This window comes from Habropoda laboriosa, unplaced genomic scaffold (assembly GCF_001263275.1).
Source record: "Habropoda laboriosa isolate 0110345459 unplaced genomic scaffold, ASM126327v1 scaffold718, whole genome shotgun sequence".
In the NCBI taxonomy this organism is placed as follows: domain Eukaryota; kingdom Metazoa; phylum Arthropoda; class Insecta; order Hymenoptera; family Apidae; genus Habropoda; species Habropoda laboriosa.
In genome coordinates this window covers 1,685,160-1,704,168 of record NW_017100942.1, presented here as the reverse complement: position 1 = coordinate 1,704,168, position 19,009 = coordinate 1,685,160, and the positions used below count along the sequence as shown (strand labels likewise).

General features: G+C 36.7%; 3 protein-coding genes across 3 annotated transcripts; all 3 read right to left on the bottom strand.

Moving 5' to 3' along the window:
* Positions 1 to 506: 506 nt before the first annotated feature.
* LOC108577630 (odorant receptor Or2-like) lies at positions 507 to 6,725 on the bottom strand. Its single transcript, XM_017940807.1, has 6 exons — positions 6,471 to 6,725; positions 5,369 to 5,621; positions 5,033 to 5,136; positions 1,817 to 2,152; positions 934 to 1,221; positions 507 to 560 (listed from the first exon to the last, which is right to left on the bottom strand). Exons 1-6 carry the CDS (start codon positions 6,723 to 6,725, stop codon positions 507 to 509), a joined length of 1,290 nt encoding a protein of 429 aa, XP_017796296.1.
* A 1,165-nt stretch (positions 6,726 to 7,890) lies between these two features.
* On the bottom strand, positions 7,891 to 12,095 carry LOC108577629 (odorant receptor 30a-like). Its single transcript, XM_017940806.1, has 6 exons — positions 11,901 to 12,095; positions 9,916 to 10,168; positions 9,712 to 9,815; positions 8,967 to 9,302; positions 8,276 to 8,551; positions 7,891 to 7,956 (listed from the first exon to the last, which is right to left on the bottom strand). Exons 1-6 carry the CDS (start codon positions 12,093 to 12,095, stop codon positions 7,891 to 7,893), a joined length of 1,230 nt encoding a protein of 409 aa, XP_017796295.1.
* Positions 12,096 to 14,074: 1,979 nt separating this feature from the next.
* On the bottom strand, positions 14,075 to 18,417 carry LOC108577628 (odorant receptor 30a-like). Its single transcript, XM_017940805.1, has 6 exons — positions 18,223 to 18,417; positions 16,539 to 16,791; positions 16,011 to 16,114; positions 15,517 to 15,831; positions 14,425 to 14,700; positions 14,075 to 14,131 (listed from the first exon to the last, which is right to left on the bottom strand). The coding sequence occupies exons 1-6, from the start codon at positions 18,415 to 18,417 to the stop codon at positions 14,075 to 14,077; spliced, it is 1,200 nt and encodes a 399-aa protein (XP_017796294.1).
* Positions 18,418 to 19,009: the final 592 nt, after the last annotated feature.

Here is a 19,009-nt window from a genome sequence, read left to right as displayed (position 1 = left end):
TCGTTGTTTGAAAATTTTTAAACGTTTTTCTTTTAGGTTTATGTGATTCTTTTTTATTTAAATTTTTATAGTTTAATGTGAGATGTAGTTTTTGATCCTCCGCCACGCTTTCTCACCTGCATGATTAGATTCCTAACTTCAATGAAGGGATTCAGGTTTCCTAGAAGCGTTTGCCGTCTCCTGATTAGCAGCAGACGCTGAATCAGCATCTTTGTTATTATCGCTGCCCCAGGTGAATGCATTTTCGAGACAAATTGTATGTCACGTCTTATGGAATTTTGTTTTTTTAAATATCGTAAGTACGTTTTAGAGTTGAATTTTTAGATTCGTTTCAGTTGTCAAATGTGAAATGTACGCGAATTTAGATAAATACTGTACAACTCCGTAGAAGTTAAACGAATATAGATATACTTGAATTAAATGTTGCTACATTTATAATAAAAATATTTCTGCATTTGGTCCACAAATACAATTCTATTGTTTCTAATCACTGCCAGAATGCTGCTCTATACAAAAGAGTGCCTTAATAAAGTGAAGTATGACATCGCTGTACTGAGCACCTGCAATTAGAACATTTTTCATTTTTCGACAAAGTAGTAAGTTGTTTATACTGTATTTTAAATAATTTCTTTAATATGAAAAGTTAATTTTTATATTCGATGTACATATATTTATATTTGAAGAATTCATTTTTCTCATATTCTAAATTTAAAAACACAATCTGTTCACAATTTTTTTCATAGAGATGTTAATTTTCATTCTGACAAAAAGATAGAGTGTAAGCACCTTTAAATTACCTAAAAACTTAATCAACACATAGAGTTATTTTCACGACTGATAATTTATCAATTGTTCCTACTTTCGTAGAAAATTTTCATTTGTCCCTTTTCAGAAAATTTCTGAACAAATTCCAGAGAATGAGAAATTGAATACCGTGGTACAAGTTTCCAGCGAAACAGGAAAGAATCCGCTGGCAGTTAAACAGCTCGATTTTCTCGATCTTACGATGACCATTGTCAAGTCTCTTCTCAACCTTCTGCCGGCTTTGTCCATTGGCAGATGTATCCAAGGCCCGAGGTATATCGCAGTCCCGATGTTCGTACTTTCCTCTATCAGACCGTCGCAGCTATAGGTAAATAGCAATAGTTGGCATAGACTACCGACTATGTGAAATACGAAAGTAAGCCGCCTCGCTGGAGTCACAGGTGTCCAAGTCCGTGACTTACTTTGATCCATCGGTTACCCTTTGCCAGCGTGTCCCTTCCGTTTCGCGCATCCTCCTTTGTGGGCTGCTGGCTATTTTGAGTGTCGACGTAATTGCTATACTTGAGTGTGAAAAGAAAGAACGACAGAGAGTGTCGTGGAGTCCGTGACTTACTTTGATCCATCGGTTACCCTTTGCCAGCGTGTCCCTTCCGTTTCGCGCATTCTCCTTTGTGGGCTGCTGGCTATTTTGAGTGTCGACGTAATTGCTATACTTGAGTGTGAAAAGAAAGAACGACAGAGAACGTCGTGTTAATTTTGAAAAAGCAAACGATGTTAAATATGAAATTTAATAATTATTAATTCTTGCTTTCTGCAATTTCTAGAAAGCGAAAAGTATGAAATATGAAATTTAATAATTATTAATTTTCGCTTTCTCGAATTTTTGAAAAGCAAAGAATATCAAATATGAAATTTAATAATTATTAATTTTCGCTTTCTCCAACTTTTAGAAAGCACAAAGTATCAAAATTTTTAAATTTTACTTCATTTAGGTATTAATTTTCAAATTTTAACTATGAAATTTAATAATCAAAGGTTCAACGAAACGTACCACGAGCACTTGGAATCCAACCAGACATATCAGAAGGCTGAAGACAAGTATGTGTCCGAGTACAATGACCGTGAATATTTCGTTCAATCTGTGACAGTACGTGATATGATTCTGATGTTGTCGTACGCAATTTTTAAACGCCTTATAACAGTTCTCCGCGAAACGAGACAGAGCTGCGCTGGATTCATTGTCATCTACTTGCTTCCTGTTCGTATCACCCAAGTTCGATAACCTGTATTGCAGTATACGAAATTGAGTAGCCGCGTGCAGGTTCATCAAACACAAAAGGTTGTCGAAGCAAATGTAACATACACCAACGTGGTACAAAGACAGAACCTGTGCAAACACAAAATCTCTTGGAATTGAACACTTTACGTCGACTTAATCTTAGGCGATCTTGTTCGAGAATGTGTCTTCGATAGGTGTAAGTTGTGTTTAACTCGGAACGGATTGAAATACGAAGTTATTTTTAGGAGACGAAAACAAAGATGACTTTTTCCACTTTTATATCTTATTTTTTAAAAGAAGGAGAGATTGTCTGGAAATATTTGAGTGGAATGTTAAAATCGATCAGAGGCAATTTCATTTGTTCAAAATCCTATTAATTTCGTTGACACTTCAAATTGCACCACAAATTTTTTCACTTCGAAAAACTACGAAAATTTTTTTATAATTAGTTTACTTTATTATAAAGCTACTAAAAATTGTTCATCGCTATTCCAAAACCGAAGCAAGCATCGATCATTTTATCTAGCATCAGCGACAATGAAATAAACTGCGGATTTTTATGGATTTGCAGGAAATTTAAAGGTACAAAATTACACAGAATGCAGGTATATGAAAAAATATCGAAATTGTAGTGTTTCTTATAATACCTGTTAGGTGAAATAATTTTCTACCGAAATTCTTCATTTTTTCCTATATCCTCAAAACTGTAAATTTGCATAAAAATCATTACATCGACAAGAATGCTTCGAACGTTAAACCCGTCTCGTATTTTTCAAATTTCTAAATTTTCGCCACGTCCGTAACGTTGATTCCCACAATTACGGAAGAGTCAGGGAAACACGAACTAATTGCGAATACGCATATACGATGCTGTCAGGAAACCATGAATATTTCCTCCATTTGCCACATGATCGCTCGTACCGAATGCAATTCTAGGCCGCGAACGCAAAATAGTTGACACGCACACAGGTAAAAAATTATCGAACGACATTTAGGACATCACGGACAGTAACGGTTTGGCTTTTCTATTAACCCCTTAAACTATGATTTCCTTTCTGACTATGCACCTAAGCGTCAGCCATTTTCTGCTTTAGTACTATATCAGGTAACAAAAACTAGTCTGTCACAGATTAATGACACTTAGCAATCCCTCAATCTTGTAAATTCAAACGAAAATTAGGATTACAATGAATTCTTCTTACCAATACAACTATTTTTCTCACATCTTCGTCAGAATCTCTGCAACGAGACTGACGCGTTGTCATATGTGAAGGGGTTAAAAATTGGTTTTACCTTTAAATCTTGTTAATGCTGATTATAAAACTATATAAACAGATAATACGCCTTTGTATATAAACAAAGTTATTACCCTTATAACATTTTCTTTTATTCAACTTTCTCCTTGGGTGTCGTAATTCCCCTGCTCTGCCCTAATCATCTCACGTATCCTCGAATCGTGTTCAATAATTGAAACTGTACTTACGCCGAAATCTCCCCAGATGTGATAGATATCCCTCACCTCAAGCAGCACAGCGCACATAAGCATAAGTATCGTGCAATTCTGCGCGAACTTTCTTCGACGTTTCTCCTCGTAAGTGTCAGCTAACCAGAAGCCGATGATTTTCAAGTAGAAAGCTGTGACGCTCACTGATACGTCCCTGTTCTTCTTCGAAGTCATTCTGACTCGTTAATGACCGAGTGTTCACGATTGCCGGTTTCCGCGAGAGTTTTGCTTATCACCTTTATCACAGGTGTCCAAGTCCGTGACTTACTTTGATCCATCGGTTACCCTTTGCCAGCGTGTCCCTTCCGTTTCGCGCATCCTCCTTTGTGGGCTGCTGGCTATTTTGAGTGTCGACGTAATTGCTATACTTGAGTGTGAAAAGAAAGAACGACAGAGAACGTCGTGTCGGATAAATTATGCAAGATTATAGCCCTGGATGATAGCGTGGCGATCAGAATGTACGTGATTATGGCTGAACAGCTTTGCTGCTTCGAAGTCTTTCAGAAGTACGGTGCAGTATGATTCAACCATAATCTGAAGATAGTCTGTCGGTGAAACAATCTCACAACTTTTATATTTATATAAATTTCTTTTTAATAAAGAATAGATATATATGTCTGTTTTTAATTTGCTAGGTGATGATGTTTTCTACGAGCACTTGGAATCCAACCAGACATATCAGAAGGCTGAAGACAAGTATGTGTCCGAGTACAATGACCGTGAATATTTCGTTCAATCTGTGACAGTACGTGATATGATTCTGATGTTGTCGTACGCAATTTTTAAACGCCTTATAACAGTTCTCCGCGAAACGAGACAGAGCTGCGCTGGATTCATTGTCATCTACTTGCTTCCTGTTCGTATCACCCAAGTTCGATAACCTGTATTGCAGTATACGAAATTGAGTAGCCGCGTGCAGGTTCATCAAACACAAAAGGTTGTCGAAGCAAATGTAACATACACCAACGTGGTACAAAGACAGAACCTGTGCAAACACAAAATCTCTTGGAATTGAACACTTTACGTCGACTTAATCTTAGGCGATCTTGTTCGAGAATGTGTCTTCGATAGGTGTAAGTTGTGTTTAACTCGGAACGGATTGAAATACGAAGTTATTTTTAGGAGACGAAAACAAAGATGACTTTTTCCACTTTTATATCTTATTTTTTAAAAGAAGGAGAGATTGTCTGGAAATATTTGAGTGGAATGTTAAAATCGATCAGAGGCAATTTCATTTGTTCAATTTTTTAACATGTTCTTATGACTTTCAGTGAATACTTCGTATCGACAGATAAATTGACATCAGAAGAAGGGATTTATGCGTAATATGAAAATTGATCAGAGGAAGTTTGATTTGTTCAATCTTTAGGCATTTTTTGAGGGTATTAACTATGCGAAGTTGCGATTAATTGTTTTTGATAGAGTATTTGTTTGGTATTGGCAAAATTGTGTCTACAAAAGCTGCATGAATTGAGTAGACGTACCTGAAGCACGAACACTATTTCGTACGTTGGTGACACAGACAGCGGCAAATCAACCCACATGTTGAATGGGAGCACTCTATCGGAACTGTTTCTTCCAATATTTGCTAAAATATAGAACACATCCTTCCGTGTTTTAATTGTTCCATAATTCAAATTAAAATATCGACTCTATCTCCTTAAGTGATCACATTTAAACATTAAAATACCTTAATTTTTCCAAAAATATAATTGAACAATACTTTTCTTTAAATAAATTATTAATTAAAATTGCTATTAATAATATTCTGCTCAAAGTGTGCGTTGTAAGATATACGCTATTTAAATAAATAAACTCACCTATAATAGGTGTTAGCACGTAGCTGACAATTGTGCCTTGAGCACAGAAGTTAATCAACGTGATACATATAGTGCTAATTCTTCTGCAGTCTTGCAGCAGTAGTAGTTCGTTGCAATCGTAATTGAGGTGCCAAAAATTTTTGTACATATATACAAGCAGTTCGATGAATTCTTTCCTGTGTATGAATACAACGAACAGCTTTAACAGTACCATAATCAGGCAGAGAATGTTACAAGCGGTGTAAGCACAGTCCTATAATTGAAAAATTGTATTGCCTATGTGTAAGAAGGGTTTAAGTTAGCACGAAAAATCTCAGAATTTTTCTACACTAAATAAGACTTAATTGGTCAAATATATCTGCCATTTTTAACCCTTTCGCGACTTGTGGGACACTTACACTATCGGCCAAATGTTTGGAATCGCTGCTCATTGTAAGTTTCACAAAAATTTCTAAAAAAGATTAGCAATTTTAAGAATTTTTTAAGGAACTTTTTGTCGTTCAAATCCATCGAAATGAGGTCAAGTGCTACTAGTTTCCACAACATAAATTTCAGGTTTATAAAGAATTAGTAACAGATTCAATATTCCAAACTTTTGGCCGGTAGTGTATATTCCACTTGAGTGCTGATACACAAATTGATCTCAATTTAGTATTCGTTATAGACGCGATAAATTTGCAGATAAGTAACAAATTTAAAAAAATAATTCGGTCATGAAAGGGTTAAGCAAATAAACTTAATAAAAATCATTAACAAGTAGATGATTTGCAGATAAATAACAAATTTTATGAAAATAATTTCGTCACGGAAGGGTTAAGTAACTGAACTTGACAAAAATGTCAAGAAATGTTAGAAAATGTCATCGCTATTATACCTAAGATTTATATTGAAATAAGTATTACACTACCGTATTTTCGCGCGTATTTTTCGCACCCTTATTTTCCAGAGGTATTTTCAGGAAAAAATTAAAAATATTTATGTAAATACCTGTACAGTCCTCCCTTTGAGAAAATTTTCGACAAGTAAAAAGTGGGAAAAAAATGCGAAAAATACGCGCAGAGGTTCGGTAATTAACGACAGAAGAGAAAGTTTGCAAACTCACGCCAAAATTCGGCCAGGAGTAATAGAAGTCTCTGAACTGCACCCACACTCCAAACAAAATCGCGACCACCGTATAGATCAAAGTGTACCGACGCTTGCGTTCCTCCTTGCTGTCTTTCGCTAACCAAAGACCGACGATCTTCATTAAAAACGACGTCATTAACAGAGCAAAATCTTTGGTGTGCGACCCTTTTTTCACCGCCTTCGAACGAGCCGACATAACACCCACTTTTACCTCCTCCGAGATTTTTCTCATTGTTCTTTCACGAATAAATTTAGCGTCACTTGACAACGTCACTTACCGCGAATTTCCCGATCTTCCCCCGGTCGCTTCGTTCCACACTACAAACGTGATATAAAGTGACGCGGCTAAGGAAAGCGACCGCTAAAAGTGTGAACCTAAAGTGTCGTCGCGTGCAATATGCATAATTAATGTGACAACGACTGTAAGTAGAATGCGTTCAACTGCCATCACAGGCTGAATTGAATGTCCTTTACTTACAAGTGAAATTACCAAGTGATCTAGTATTGCGTGTCACATTTTCATCCGACATTTTCAGAGGACGAATCAGCCGGACAATTTCCCGTTTGTGAGCCTACGACTGTCGGTCGAATGATTTTTTCACTAGTTTGTGAAACACTCGATCTACGAACAGTATGAACCGTAGTTTCAGGAGTGTAGCCTGTTGAGTGGTGCTTCGTTGCTTTTAAGGTGGAATGAAAAGTGTTGAAACGACCTTATTACTTTCGCTAAAATTATTCCACTTTTGAAGATTTCTTTGTTACTAACTTTCTAGCGATGATGAATTGCGTTCGGAATTTTGTGAATAGGGATATTTACAATTGAAATGCGCAAGTGTTTGGAAAATCTTTGCATGCGAATTTTAGTTTAACACGAAAAGTGGGAAATTTCGTTTAACCCTTATCACTCTTATCAAATGATAATCTTTAAATTATTTGAAGACAATTTTTGTTCATTTCAAAGGTAACGTACAATATTTAACAGAAGTAAGGAAGTGTCTGATGGACACACTTGGAGTGATTAGGGTTAACACTGAAACGAAGGATCCGCATGGGACAATTGCAAAACGTACGATATAATGTTCAAAGATAATAATAGTCTGTTACAGTGCCGTAACAATTCTGTAATACAAAAATGACCGATGATAAATGTACGTTCTTAGCGTAAAGTACAAAGCACAGTATATTACACAGCAGTCTTAAACAACTTTAGGAAATAATATGTTGTCAGTCTTCGATGTAGAGATTCTTAGTAGCCTTATTTAAGTAACAAATTAAACGTGAAACATTGCTCCCTCTAAATACCTCAAAATTGAACGAGTCGTCTTAGTTACACTCTTTTGTTATTAATAACGAACATGGAACATGTACACGAAAATGCTTCTATACTAGGAATTATACTAATCGGCTATGCTCATAGTCGATTGTCTCAGTAGTGTAAAGTATGACATTGCAGTGCTGAGGACCTGCAATGAAATATTTCACGATTAAAAATTATTCAAGTGTATTACCACCATTTTTTGGTTTTCAAGATTGAACACCATTTTGTTGATAAAAAGGGAAGAGAAATGTCGAAAAATATGGAAGTACTCTAAGTTTGAAATAAAATATAATCTTTTATATTTTTAGAATTTCGCGTAAGTGAATGGAATTTTACGAACTTTCAATTTACTTTCAGGTTTTCTGGAGATTTCAATAATATCCAGCCTAAGTAACGAGGGTGTTTAAAGTGATCGTATCTCAATTGAGATTACCTATAAAAATGGACGTATCTTAATTAATTACCCCAGTGTAAGTCTCGAGAGAAACTGGAAAGAACCCGCTGGCTGTTAAGCAGCAACACCTGTTCGACCTCATGATCACCATTAGCATGCTTTGTCGCACACTTTTCCCATTTCTATCCATTGGCAGATTTGCCCACGGTCTTGCAAATACAGCTCTGCTAACGTCCATGCTCTCTCTTGTCAAACCATCGCAACTGTACGTGAACATAAAAAGTTGACACAAAGTGCCTGCCAGGTTGAGTACCAATCCGACGTTTCTCGAAGGTGGTGAGTCTGTCTGTACAAATATGGAATAATTAGGGTAAATTAATTAAAGGAAGATATGAAAATATAGGAGCAGTAGTAAAAGCGTAAATTTTCAAAGTACTATGCTTCTATGTTGCTGCAAATTGCAGTAAACTCATGCACACTCAATGTTCACAAGTTAATAATTTTCTATTTTTATTTGGTGCAATTTAATAATTTTCCGAGTTAACAATTTTCTATTTCCATTTATTGCAATTTAATAATTTTCTATTTTCATTTACTGCAATTTCATAATTTTCCGAGTTAATAATTTTCTATTACTATTCGTTGCAATTTCATGATCTCAGTTTCAAAATTCACACAGATTTTGATTGAAAGATTGGCAATCAAATTGTTTTCACGAAATAAAAAAATTATATACTGCTTCGAGTACGTTCCAAACTTACCAGAAATAGCTGATATCCCACGAGGCAAAGTACCATGGCTAGGAAAAGCACTTGTCCAAGCACAAGCAACGAAAATATGTTCTCCAACTTTTTGCAATAGCCTGTAAGTGCCTGATGGTATTGCACGCAACTCTTCAATTGTAAGTAACTATCGACTGTGAAATTTGTGTAACCAATTTCCAATTCTCGACCGTCTGTTTGCTTCTCAATTACATTACTCAAATTCATGAATCGGTATTGAAGGATACGAAATTGAGTGGCCACGTGAAGATTCAGAAGGCTGAGGATGTTGTCGAAGCACATGTAACATATACCGACATGGTACACGCAAAGTGTCTGCAGAAATAGGTGTCACTTTGATTTTTATGAAATTCATCTCATAAATTCATTTCTCAAAATCACAAAATTCACCGATAAATGTTTTTTTTCTTTTCTTCGATTTAATTATAATTGCATGGCTACTTAATTTCTCAAAATCACAAAATTCATTAATAAATGTTTCCTTCTTTTTTTTTTGTATACGTATAATTGCATGGCTATTTAATTTCTCAAAGTCACAAAATTCACCGGTAAATCTGTTTCACTTTTGCTCAAAATTCACCGATAAATTAAAAATTAACGAAGCATTTCTAATTGACTTATCGAAATGCAAATTCTGTTAAACGATACCGTTATCTTAAATTATCTTAAATGTTGTATAGTTTGATTTGCAACATACAAATTATCGAGAGATACGTTTGCTTACCTGTATGATGAAAAGGACTTCATAATAAGGCGACAATCCTGTAGGAAAGTCAACCCACATGTTGAAAGGTAACATCCTTTCGGATTGGTTTTTTCCAACATTTGCTAAAAAATAGAACACACAGTTGACACTTATTTATCGCACGATACACTCTTGAGGTTGATAAATATCATTTACAAGGTGCAAGAAATATTTTGTAATTACCTAAAATAGGTGTCACTACGTAACCAGCACACGTGCCCTGAGTACAGAAGCTGAAGGCAACGATGAAAACGGTACATATCTTCTTGCACTCGGATAAAATTAACTTCTCCCGTGAATTATAGTCGAAATGCCAGAATTTCTCTTGCGTGAACCTGATTAACCCGTAGAATTCTATTCTGTGCTTGTACAAAACGAGGATCTTGAAGAAAACGATCGCTAGGTATAAAATGTTGCACCCGACGTAAATGCAGTCCTGGAATTACGGAATTCTGAGTTAGAACGATGTGAAATACGTCTGGGAAAGAACGCAGTGACGTTCCAGAGGAATTTATTCGTGGAATTTAATATAAAATACCGTGAAATAAAAAGGATTATGGAATTGAGTGATTTCGTACAGAGAAACATTGTCAGTATCTAAATTTACGTGATAAAGTGTCAAAGCAATATTTGTATTTAGGAAGAAATACAGGAAAAATTTAGGAAGAAATTCATTTTTAGAGGGTTGATCATGTTACTTGAGCGAAATTAAAGGAGAATAAAATTATTGTTTACATGTAGGACGGTCGATGGTAACACTCTTTATTAAAACCGTGGATTCTAGGTACGAATCGCCAGAAAGTACAAGTACAGGCGCGACTTGGGCGGTCTTCAGCGAGAAGTCGCGGACGCGGCGGTTGTCACGAGGTATTACGCCTTGACGCGGCCAGATTTTTCAAAGGAGTGATAGAGGAAGGGAGAGTGTAGAGAAGGAAGAGAAATTGTCGTCTATGAACCCGCGAAGGAGACGTCTGTTTTCTCGGAGCAGGTAGTGTGGGAGAATTTGGAGTCAACCTAGAGGTGTCGCTCTATCCCGCGTAGAAGCGTCTGCCTGTAGGAGGTGGGTGGGTAAGGACGTTGGGGTAGAAACAGGACAGAAAACCTGGTCCTGGTGTCCTCGTTCGTTCCGTACTGACTTTTTGCAAAGGCACTGAGTGTCGTCTGTAAACCCGCGAAGGAGACATTTGCTACGGTAGTCTATGTTCGGCTTTCCCGGAGTGTAGATTTTTGCTTGAATTTGGTGTAGAGTCACCTGGCGTAAATCCGCCCTATACTCTAAAAGACTTTGGAGACATTAGGTATCATAAGAAAGAAATTTGGTAATTAAAAATGAAGTCGAAGTCATGCAGGAAAAGTACCCGGAAAGACTAATTTCTTACGGCGAACCGTCTTTTATACGTTTCAGGGAAGTTAGGCCCGACCAATCAGGGTGGTCGAGCCTTTTCACAGGTTCGGGGCGCGCGAGCCGCTATCCCACTACCTGGGGCTACGGGGGGTCGCGTCGTGCGTGGCTCGGGGCGCGTCGTATAATTAGGCGAAAAACGGTTACGCTACAAACAGAATTAAGTTTCGGTAAAGATGAAATGAAATTCTCAAGAAAATTTGTGCAATAATGAATAACCTCAAGTTACTCTAATTTCGTTGCATATGGTTCACGGACGTACGATTAACATTCACATTCACGTTAGTATTAAAACCACGTTCAAATAGAAGAAATAAAAACGTATAATTTTTGTTCACTAGGTTCAATATGGAAAATAGCAAAAATGTTTCTTCCGTCATTACTACACAGAATTATTAATATCTTCATTAATTGATATAAAATCATTGCAAATTCTTTTATATTAAAACATTTCAATAGAATTTTACACTAAAATTTGATCCATCTTCGTCAACAAATTACACTAAAACATATTTAATCGTGAAAAATTACACAAACACCGAATATATAGGAAACTTAGAGAAACTTTCTTTCCAGTTACTCAGCACATCCTTCGTTAATTTAATTGCGATTTCAATCTACAATTATCTGAATTAATTCACAATATGAAAATTTCCCTGAGAAATCTTTATCACGTTCTTACAAGAAAATATCATTTTACGAACCCAAAAAGCATGTCACAGATGAATCAACAGTGTCGATCAAAGCGAAATCTCCAAGTACTCACGTTCACGTTTCCCCAGGAATAGTATATATCTCTCATTGCTATACACGAAGCGATAAAAATCGCGTTCAGCGTGTAAATCAGCGCGAAATTTCTCCGACGTTGTTCAGCCTCGTCGGCGGCTAGCCACAGACCTACGATTTTCATCAAAAAGAACGACCAAACGATCGAGATATCTTTACTCTGCACTAAATGCATACCGAACGTCGGATAACCGTAGAAAACACGACCGATACTCTCGTTTCACCTGGACACTTTCCGATTGATTGTCCGCCGTGTGAGTGAGATTCACGTCAGAAGATTCACGTAGTCGTTTGATCGCGACAAACACTTTGTACCTGCCGCGATCCACTTCGAAAACCCCTGTCATGAGTTGCACGCTTACATTTTACGTATCCTTGCCCCGTGTGAAACACACAAGCGCCGCAACGTAAACGGAAGTGCATTATTGATGATTTAAGGCAAACGAACGGATCACCCCAGGTGACAACGAAACGAACATACTGTAACCGTGAGGTGAATCGACGAGCGGTATCCGATTGCATCCGTCAGCTGCGTATAATAAGAAAAATGCAGTGCTCTGTTACTTGATCGAACTCTTTATCGGTGATTCGGTTTGAAACAGATGAAACGGAAAGTAGAGCTAAGTTGTTGGAATAGTTTGCACGACAGGGATGTTTAACATATTTATCGGTCGTGTTTGTTGTGACTCCGAGACTCCGAAGTATTTCAGAGAGACTTTCACGATGGGCGTCGCGTAACCGAAAGATTCATGTTTATTTCATCGATACGGCGAGATAAAGATGATATAACTTAATTCTAAACGTAGATACGTGTAATCTTTGCTAGTTGAGAAGAGCAGTCTACTTGGTTGCAGATCAAATTGCGTTAGTGAGTTTTCTACTGCGTTTTTTTTTTTAATTTGTAAATATTGACAATGGCGAGGAGGAGAAATCGCGACGAAATGTATGCTGGATCTTTGTCAGATATTGATAGTGACAGTGATGAAATGTTAGATAGTAGCGAAGGTGCGGAAATAAGAAAGCACAGAATTACTGAAATAATAGGAAAAGGTACTATAGAAGATCCATGGAGAGCCTGCAAAGTATGTTCTGCAGCAGAAAAAAAAAAGGAAAAGGAGTTCGACGGCATTATATCATATCAAAATAAAATAATAATCGCAAGTGCCCGAGCTCACGAGCGATGCCCACGGGCAAGTGCTCTAGCTCACGGGCGATGTCCGCGGGCAATCTCCAAACAGTGCTCGCGGACAGTGCCCGAGCTCGCGAGCAATGTCCGCGGGCAAATGTTCGAGCTTTCGGGCAATCTCCAAATAATGCTCGCGGGCAGTGCCCGCGGGCAAGAGCGCTCTTATCACTCACCACGTCAATTTCATTCTTCAACGCGATTTGAATGCCACTGATCATCTCAACGCACCGTCCGATCTTCGTCCACGAATATTCCCCTCTATGCACGTGCCTTTCCACCGTTCCTCGCGCGGTTCTCGCTTTCTTCTGCATAATTTCTCACTGTATCGCTCGCGTATCACCGTGCAAACGGTCAATGAAATTTTACACACGTCCTCCTCGACACATACTTGTGACTTAATGCATGTCTCTGTATACGTGTATGTTAATGGTATGTCAAATTTGTATCGTTACACTGTATAACTTAATACACAGACTTGAAATGAAATTTTAGTACTCTCGATCGTCATGGTAATGGACTTATTTTATAAATTTTCGGATCACACTTGAAGAATCTTCAAAAGTTATCGTCTTAAAATCTAACAAATGTCTATTAAGAAAAATTCTAATTTAATTAAACGCTCATTTTCCAGGAACTTCATAATTGTATTTAGTGAATAATTATATATATTTTACGGTGAATTATAGAGGTATTTATTATTGGATTTATCGTTGAATTCCTGTTGTGTATTGCACGTACAGATGTGAAAGGAACAAAGGTTCAGGGTATTTAATATTTCACGGTAACCTAATTACTAGATTGAAAACGAAACCTCATCTTTAATGCTACTCATGTTTTATATATTCTGTCTTGTTTTACAATTATCCGATTACATGTCGATTTCCCTGTTGAGAGATAAAAATTTCTTTGTAAATATCGATAGTACTATTATCTCCCGAAGCAGGTTTCTCTGATCAGTTATTCATACTTTATTCAGCCGATCTCTCTCTCATGAGCGTGAAATACGACATTGTGGAACTCATTAGCTGCAATAAAGTATCGTTATCTTAACAGAAAGGTAGAAAATCTTACGTTAAGGATGCACAAAAAGCGAATCATTCAAAAATATTTGCGTAGCTCCGCGAAAAAAAAACTGTCACAAGTGGAAAAAAATTAAATTTTCGAAGGAAGTGAAAAGAAAATTTCCGAATCGCAGCTAAAATTATAGGCAAACTTCTGACACTTTCTTTTTTTCTGATTAGAAATGAAAGTTGAGAATGTTTACTTGCGATATTTTTCCAGTGCAAACAACATCGACAGAAGGAAGAAATTAGCATACCGCGGTAGCAGTTTTCAAGGAGACAGGAAAGAATCCACCAGCAGTTATGCAACACGGTTGCAACGACCTTACGGTCATTAACTTCATATTTCCTCGTATCATTTTGCCAACTTTATTCATTGGCAAAACCGTCCACATTCCTGCATACGTTGCTGTTGCAATATCCATACTCTCTTCTATCAAACCACCACAACTGTACGTGAAGAAAATTATGTGGATGAAGCTACCGATCATGTGGAATAAGAATATGAGGCGCGTCGTGGTAGGTACCTTTGCCTGTATACATGATTCACTGATAATGTAAGATGTTTCACACGAAACGACACGTCAAAAAGAACAATTAATAAATTTTTATTTAAACACTACGTTTCCAAGAGGAATTAAAATCTTAAATCTCATCCTATTAGTTATCGATTCTAAAATAATTCTTGCAAATATTTATTATTTTCATGCCGGTACACTATATATTTCAATTTTATTTATTTAAAAAATTATGCAAATTTCATAGAAATCATGTGTACCATTGCTGTCAAATTATTGTTTCAACCCTTTCACCACCGAATTATTTTTTCTCAAATTTTTTATTCGTCTGCTGATTATCACGTCTTTAATAGATACTAGCAAAGGGTTAACGTACGTTATTGCTATGAAATTGCAACGCAACATAATCCTTCCTTATTTCAACCCTTTCACGACCGAATTATTTCTTTTCTCAAATTTTTTATTCGTCTACTGATTACCATGTCCTTAATGGCAAACTAGGAAAGGGTTAGTATATGTTATTGCTATCAAATTGCAACACAACGTAATCCTTTCTTATTTCAACCCATTCACGACCGAATTATTTTTTTCTGAAATTTTTCTTAAAATTTTTCCTAAATTTTTTATTCGTCTACCCGTTATCGCGTCAATTTTTGAAGGGATTAACATGCGTATAAAATGTAGAATTGTAATTGAAAACAAAATTGAAGTATACACGTGTATAAACACAACTTGCTGTCCATCCCTTTAATTTCTCTTCGTCAAGCTATCGACCAAGCTCGCTTCCTTCGTCGTCGATCAAAGATAAAAAAAACCATAATTCACACCTACCAGAACTACCTCGTACGTGTCGAAGCACATCAACAAGCTGAAGACCACTATGTGGCCGAGTATAGTCAACGTGTACACGTTCTCGAGTTTCACGCAGAACTCGATCAACGACTGATGATTTTTGATGCAATCTATCAGCTTGGTGTAACATTTGTTCGTGTATTCGGTCATGTTCGTTCGCTCGTCGATGACCGGCCACATGTTCAACAGTCTGTAATTTAGTATACGGAACTGGCAGATCACGTGCATGTTCAGCATGCAGAAAAACGTGTCGGAGCAGATATAGGCGGCGCCGATTTGATACACGCACAGCGCCTGTGTAAATAGCAATTTTGTGACTGATAGAAGAGACCATCCCATGGCGTTCGCGACGTTAACGCGGTTCCCATGAGAACATTAGCGTTCTAATTGCGCATCGTTCGCCACGATTAAACGCACTTGAAAATGAACGGGCCGTCGCGTTTCGCGCGGACGTAAATGGAAATTTACGATACCTGAAAAGTGAACATCAACTCGTAATACGGTGTGTCGGATAGCGGCCAATCGACCCACATTTTGAATGGAAGTACTCTGTCCGATTTGTTCCGGCTCATATTTGCTGGAAACACAGACGGACGGGAATTGCTTCACAGTTGTCACGATCTTTCGCTGGATAATAATCTTAATTCGATTTCGGAGGAATTTTTGAGGAATTTGCGAATTCATTCTTAAATGTTTAGTACCGATTAATAGTTTGGGATGGGGACAACTGTTTTCGTAGAAGAATCGAAAGGTTTTGTGAATCGAAAGACTGAAAGTACCGAAAGACTTTGAAAGTATTGAAAAGCTTTGAAAGAATTTTGATTAATTAAAAATTGCTAAATTTCCGTAATTGCGAAATGGGATAATTTTGAAAGATGTATTGTTAATTTGAACTGTTCAAAATTTCAAGAATTGTCTAAATGGAAAACAGCGATGGTTTAATGATTAATTTTTCAGCGAAGAAAAAATAGATTGGGTTATTAAAAAATGAATTTCCTCACCAGTGAGTGGTGTGACAAAGTAGAACACTAAAGAGGCTTGCGTAAGGAAACATATTAGTATGACCCATAGTTTGCAGAACCTCTGGCAATCTCCATAAAGCACCCTCTCCTCTTTGCTGTAATTATCATGCCAAAAATGCTTCTGCGCGTACAAGACTATCTCCTTGAATTCCGTTCTGTGATTGCTTAGTATGAAAATCTTAAATATCGCCAGAAGAATGCACAGTGTGTTGCAAGTCAGAAAGATGCAATGCTGAAAGAAATATTTTGCACGGGTTATAGAATATTGCAAATAATGCATTTTGTTAAATTCAATTTCATTCAAGTGAAAATCAAGAATTAGCAAAATTTCGTTTAAAATTTTATTTTATTTTATTTCGTTTCATAAAATTTTAGATATCAAATTTAATCAAATTTCAGATATTAAATTTAATCAAATTTGAGAAATTTAATTTAACAAAATTTCAGATATTAATTTCATTATATTAAATCGAATTAAATTTAATTTAATATCTGAAATTTCATATTTTCGAAGGAAAACCTATTTCACGTGATTGACTGGTGTTCGATTGGAACAGCTATTGAAACGAGCGTCGTATAGTGTGTTACTTTGTAAAAAAAATCCAACATCTGTCGCAGAAACACGCGTTTATTCAGTTTCGAACTCCCGCAAGTCCCTCTTTATTTTTTCTGAGAACGCGTAGTGAACATGTGTCGTGCTACTTTACAGTACTGCCCCGTTTAAACACACCCTTTGCTGGAGTTTCACGTGGTTTCCGCAAGAAAACGTTGCAATAATGAAAGCAAGCCCCAATATTACAATTTCAAATACTGCCATCATGTTTCGTGGCACGTGAACGTGTCTAACGAGTGAAAAACGAGGGTTTATTTCCTGTGTAAATAGTAGTACGAACAGGATGAATGAAAGTGGCAAGTTTGTCATCTGCACCGATCGCTTATGGCTTCCTCTGTTAACTGAAACGTAACTTGAATGATATCTAAACAAACTGAAGATAAAATGTAACTCGAGTTTTAGAGTTTTGCGTACATTTTCCACGATAGAAATATTGAGAAAAGTATTAAATTCTAAGTTTAAACAATCTCTTCAGACGTTCTCATATTTCTTAAAAATTTTATAAACTACTTTGCATCCATAATTTTTCATTTATTCCCGTAATCACTGAAGCTCCAAGCGAATATTGCAAAAATTGAAAGAAGAATAGAAAAGTACCACAAGTATTATATAAATTAGGCAATTATTTTCGATTTTTCGTTCATTTTCATTATCACTAAAGCCCCAAAATAAAATTACAAAAATTGAAAAAAAGGAAATGAAAATTACCACAAATGTAAATTATGCAAATATTTTCGATGTTTCGTTCATTCTTATCGCTCTAAAGCTCCAAAGGAATGTTGCAAAAATAAAAACAAAGAAATACAAAATTACCAGAATAAATGTTTCGTTCCTTCTTATTGCTAAAGCTTCGCAAGAAAATTGCAAAAATTAGAAATGGGATAGAAAATTACAAATACAAATTATTCAATTATTTTCGATTTTCCGTTCCTTCTTATCGCTAAAGCTCCAAAGGAAAATTGCAAAAATTAAAAGAAGAGAACGGTAAATCACGACAAACATGATTTGCGCAATTACTTTGAACGAACGTCACTTAATTCTCATACTCACGCTCAGATCATCGAAGCTGTGAAGAATATCGTTTACGTTCACGTAAACGCCGTAAGAAAGGGCGAAAACTGATCCGAACAACGTGAACCTCCTTCGACGCTCCTCGACGCTGTTCATGGACATCCAGAGGCCGACTAATTTCAAAAGAAAAATTCCACACTTGAGGGAAATATCCCTGTATTTTGTCGCCTGCATGACAATTTCCTCGTACGACTTCTTTTCTTTTTCTTCTCAATTCCTAACTCCTACCGATAGAAAGTTCCCGGTGAAAGTGGCATCACTTTGATCTATCAATGTATTCCGTCATCCTGATACCGGAGTCACATGCCCTTTCTTACGGAATTGCGTGATAATGACAGCACATACATACGTAATACTTTCTTCCTTAATAATACACGAGACGAATGTGTTGTGATTGTCGCACCCTGCTGTACATGAAAAACTGTCCCGCCTGCAGCGTATTGATTATCGTATAACCGGGAACAACAATTTCGATATCCTGTGTCAGATCTGTCAGAGAGAAAGTTTGTAACTTCTTTTGTGGTATGGTACAATGTTAATTGGAAAGGGGGATGCGACACAGGCGATCGTACCTTCACCGCGGACACACCAGTGCATATACTTTCGTTGCCCACGGTTTGTAACAGGAAGACGGGTCTAGCTTTGAGAAGCCTCCTTTTTCCTTTGGTTATTGGTCAACGTGTAAAGTCAGTTTATTTGTTGGAATTTGGGAACTTTCAGATGTGACAATAAGTGGATTTTTCGAAGGGAGAATTAATATTTGTGG